The sequence below is a fragment of the Sinocyclocheilus anshuiensis genome, unplaced genomic scaffold, assembly GCF_001515605.1.
Source record: "Sinocyclocheilus anshuiensis isolate Anshui unplaced genomic scaffold, SAMN03320099.WGS_v1.1 scaffold55, whole genome shotgun sequence".
Lineage (NCBI taxonomy): Eukaryota > Metazoa > Chordata > Actinopteri > Cypriniformes > Cyprinidae > Sinocyclocheilus > Sinocyclocheilus anshuiensis.
In genome coordinates this window covers 2,344,278-2,348,573 of record NW_015549647.1, presented here as the reverse complement: position 1 = coordinate 2,348,573, position 4,296 = coordinate 2,344,278, and the positions used below count along the sequence as shown (strand labels likewise).

The 4,296-nt window shown below is 36.6% G+C and overlaps 1 protein-coding gene across 1 annotated transcript; it reads left to right on the top strand.

Annotated features, from left to right (window-relative positions):
* The first annotated feature begins 329 nt into the window (after positions 1–329).
* On the top strand, positions 330–3,236 carry pjvk (pejvakin). Its single transcript, XM_016449130.1, has 6 exons — positions 330–540; positions 797–992; positions 1,559–1,700; positions 1,810–1,927; positions 2,706–2,849; positions 2,935–3,236. Exons 1-6 carry the CDS (start codon positions 330–332, stop codon positions 3,234–3,236), a joined length of 1,113 nt encoding a protein of 370 aa, XP_016304616.1.
* Positions 3,237–4,296: the final 1,060 nt, after the last annotated feature.

Genomic DNA, 4,296 nt, shown 5'->3' with positions numbered 1-4,296 from the left:
ATGAAACAATACTGAACAAGCATTAACGGTAATTATACTCACTATAAACTCAAATATGTTGGAGTGAGTTACTTATAACAGATGTGATGGTGTCTGGCCTATTTATTTGAACCCGATAAGACACTACACATATGGCAGAGAACACCCTGATCAACTTACAGCCACTTTATTATTGATGATCTGGTTGGACAAACCCAAGCAGCACCTCCTATTCTCATTTAGCCTCGAACAGGCAGCGATGTCGCCACAGTCAATACCAACTCAAATTCAAACTACTCTGAATGAACATAGACAGTAACAACACGCTCAGGCTTCAGTGAACTACAGTAATGTTTGCGGCAGCAACTAAGAATTTTGTGAAGCAGGTAGGGGACACTGGACGCCTCATCCCTGTGCCCAGTCTAAGTGAAGCGGACCGATATCAACCACTCAGCCTGGTGACAAGGAAGAGGAGACGACATTTCTGGAAGAAGACCAAATATGCCACAACCCCCTTATCACTGAAAGACATACTCGTGGGAGAGAAAGAGATCACAGCAGGTGAGTTAGAAATATTTAATAATTTGAAATAAAAGATAAGTATGGATGAACAAACATTTGGTTCTCATGCCTTCAATCAAACATCCTTGTAGAATTGTATGTACATGTTCAATTTTTACTTAAAAATGCATGAAAACAGCTATATACACTGATTTTTTTATATTTTATGCAAATAGTAGTCTGTTTTTATTATGAATTAAGTACATACTGTAAGTGGTATCAGCGGAGTGTGTCTGTATTTTCCTCTGGTTGACAGGGGTTTCTTCATATCAGCTCCTAAACTATGAAGACAAGTCCGATGTTGCCCTAAATGGGCGTTTGGGCAACCATCTGATCCATGAGGTGGGAGTAAACGTGAGTGGTTCAGACTCTGTGGCGGTAAAGGCCTCATTTGGAATTGTGACCAAGCATGAGGTGGAGGTTCCTACACTACTGAGGGAACTCAATGCAAGGTAAAGAACACTGCGTACACATGTTTATATAACAGTTAGTTCCAGTCCTCAAAATTGGCTGAGAGCTGGAATTTTGTCCAGCAGCACTTGGACTTTTCACTGTTTGTTTCACTCCACTTTTTGCATGTTACAGACAGGTTGCATTGTTAGACCAGTAGGTGGCAACAAGTGACTGTATTTTAGAGATAGCTAGACTCATTCACTCAACCAATTTGGTCAAGAAAAAATACATTTGCTTGCAAAACATTTACGTTGCTTCAAGAAATTTTGCATACATTCACAAAACTTGTGCATTCTGTCACAAAATGTTTGTGCTCCACCAAGAAACTGCATTTACTCAACAACTTGAATGCAAAAGCATTCAAATATTAATTTTTCTTCCATATTATTTCCATTTAAGTTAGTGATAACTCCAGCTTTGTATAATGGTTATGGTTATGATGATGCAAGTATTCAGAACAGCAGCACTCTTGCTTGTGTACTTGATGAAATGAATCACTGAATTCTCTCATTCTTTTTCTCACAAATCCTTCCATCTATTCTCCTCTCACTTCTTTTTCTATCAGGAAAGTTGACCTGGATCACTGTTTGATCCGTCAGTCCAAAGAGAGCGGGCGGACTGTCCTGTGTGTTGTCATGGAGAGCATCCGCACCACACGACAGTGTTCCCTCACCGTCCACGCTGGAGTGCGAGGAACTACCATGAGGGTAAACAAATGCAAGTGTGTATATATATATATATATATATATATAAATAAAATTGTATATTTGGCTGTGAAATTTGCTGTTCTCTGATACTCTCTATCATCCCACACAGTTCCAGATAGATGATGGTCGAAACCCTAAAGGTCGAGATAAAGCCATTGTAATTCCAGCTCACACGACCATAGCATTCAGTGTGCTAGAGCTTTATGTGCGTCTTGATGGACGTCTGGGTAAGCCTCCAATAATACAGTATTCTGTCTTGGGCTCAGTAAGATATATATTTAAATAAATTACAAGGATGCAATAAATTGATCAAAAGTGACAGTAAAGACATTTATAATGTTACAAAAAATGACTATTTCAAAAATAAATGCTGTTCTTTTGAACTTTCTATTCATCAAAGAATACTAAAAAATGTGTATCACCGTTTCAACGAACATATTAAGCAGCACAATGGTTTTTAGCATTGATAATGTTTCTTGAGCTCCAAATCAACATATTAAAGTGATTTCTGAAGGATCATGTGACACTGAAGACAGGAGTAATGGCTGCTGAAAATTCTGCTTTACCATCACAGAAATAAATTACATTTGGAAATATATTAAAATAGATTATTTTAAAATTATGAATAATAATAATCATATTAATAATTTCACAATATTACTTTTTTTTATCAAATAAATGCAGCCTAGGAGAGCATAAGAGCCTTTTTTAAAACATAAAAAAATGATTAACTCCACACTTCGAACAGTAGTAGCCTATATATCTATATCTTTGCTGTTATATATGAAGCCTATCCATATTTACATTTAGATATTTAGCAGATGCTTTTATCCAAGGCGACTTACAAATGAGGGCAATGGAAGCAATCAAAATCAACAAAAGAGCATTGATATGCAAGTGCTAGTGTCTCAGTTAGCTTAATGCAGTACACGATCCATATATATTTTTTTAAATTTGAAAATGTTTATTGCTTTATCTAATGACCTTTGGTTGAACTTTGGTCAGACATATGTGTGGCACCAGAGTCAGTAGGAGGGTTCGAGAGGGAACAGATCCGTGAGCAGCTTGGGGGATTTATTGGCCGCTTTTCCTTTGGAAGACTCAGGAGATTCCTGTCGGGAATCATCTATGGAAATCCTTTCAGAGCAGGTGATTTAAATTCTGTTGTCATCGCTGTATCTGCAATATTTAAAATGATCTTGAAGAAATATTCCAAATGTCACTCTTGCTGTAGATGACAGGACGTTTGAAGAGCTCACTCACTCCGATATGTACATGGACGATGTTGTGACGGACTACTATGAGAAGGCTGCCAGCATGACTGACCTGTCCACGGCCTACCTGCGGGATGAAAAGCACACACGTGTAAATCTGCTCAACCATAACATACCGAAAGGACCGTGTGCCTTGTGTGGCATGGGCCACCAGAGGCGTGAGACCGTCTACGGCTGCCTGGAATGCTCTTCGGGGGGAAACAAATATGTCCGTCTCCACGCTGTTCCATGTTTTGACCTCTGGCATAAAACTATGAGGTGAGGAATGGCCTGGAGGAACTCTTAGGGTGATTTTCATGCAAATGTTGTGCAATATGACCACAAGATTTAAAAACCTCCCCTTTAATTTTGGCAAAAACACATTTTATGAAAGCAAGAATCTTCTCTGCTCATTGTGAGTGTCACTGACATCGTAAAACCGATGATTTCAACAAATTCTAAAACATTTGACCTCAGTCTGATTATTTGTGACCCTGGACCACAAAACCAGTCTTAAGTGCCAATTTTTCAAAATTGAGATTTATACATCATCTGAAAGCTGAACAAATAAGCTTTCCATTGATGTATGGTTTGTTAGGATCAATATTTGGTCGAGATACAACTATTTGAAAATCTGGAATCTGAGGGTGCAAAAAAAATCTAAAATTTAGAAAATCGCCTTTAAAGTTGTCCAAATTAAGTTCTTAGCAAAGCATATTACTAATCAAGAATTAAGTTTTGATATATTTACAGTAGGAAATTTGCAAAATATCTTCATGGAACATGATCTTTACTTAATATCCTAATGATTTTTGGCATAAAAGAAAAATCTATCATTTTGACCCATATGATGTATTTTTGGCTATTGCTACAAATATACCCCAGCGACTTAAGACTGGTTTTGTGGTCCAGGGTTGTTTTATCGCACTAAAACTATGTTTGCTAGAGAGTATATTATTATACTCCTATCTTAGTTGTCAAATAACAATTATTATCTATTACCTACACTGCTGGCCAAAAGTTTGGAATAATTACGATTTTTTAAATGTTCTCTTTTAAATGAGCTCTTCTGCTCACCAAGGCTGCATTTATTTGATTAAAAATACAGTAAAAAAAAGTAATATTGTGAAATTTTATTAATGTACAATTTAAAATAACTGTTTTCTATTTTAATGTATCTAAAAGGGCATTTAGAATGATTTCTGAAGGACCATGTGACACTGAAGACTGGGGTAATGGAAAATTGTTCATTTAAATAGTAATAATATTTTTATAGTATTATTGTTTTATTGTACTTTTGATCAAATAAATGCAGCCTTGGTGAGCAGAAGAGACTTCATTCA

What these genes read in the sequence shown, in the direction of transcription:
- pjvk (XM_016449130.1), top strand. Translation starts at nt 330, where the DNA reads ATGTTTGCGGCAGCAACTAAGAATTTTGTGAAGCAGGTAGGGGACACT. An exon ending in AGAGAAAGAGATCACAGCAG is followed by an intron (nt 541 to 796) that starts GTGAGTTAGAAA and finishes TCTGGTTGACAG; the next exon opens with GGGTTTCTTCATATCAGCTC. An exon ending in TGCGAGGAACTACCATGAGG is followed by an intron (nt 1,701 to 1,809) that starts GTAAACAAATGC and finishes CATCCCACACAG; the next exon opens with TTCCAGATAGATGATGGTCG.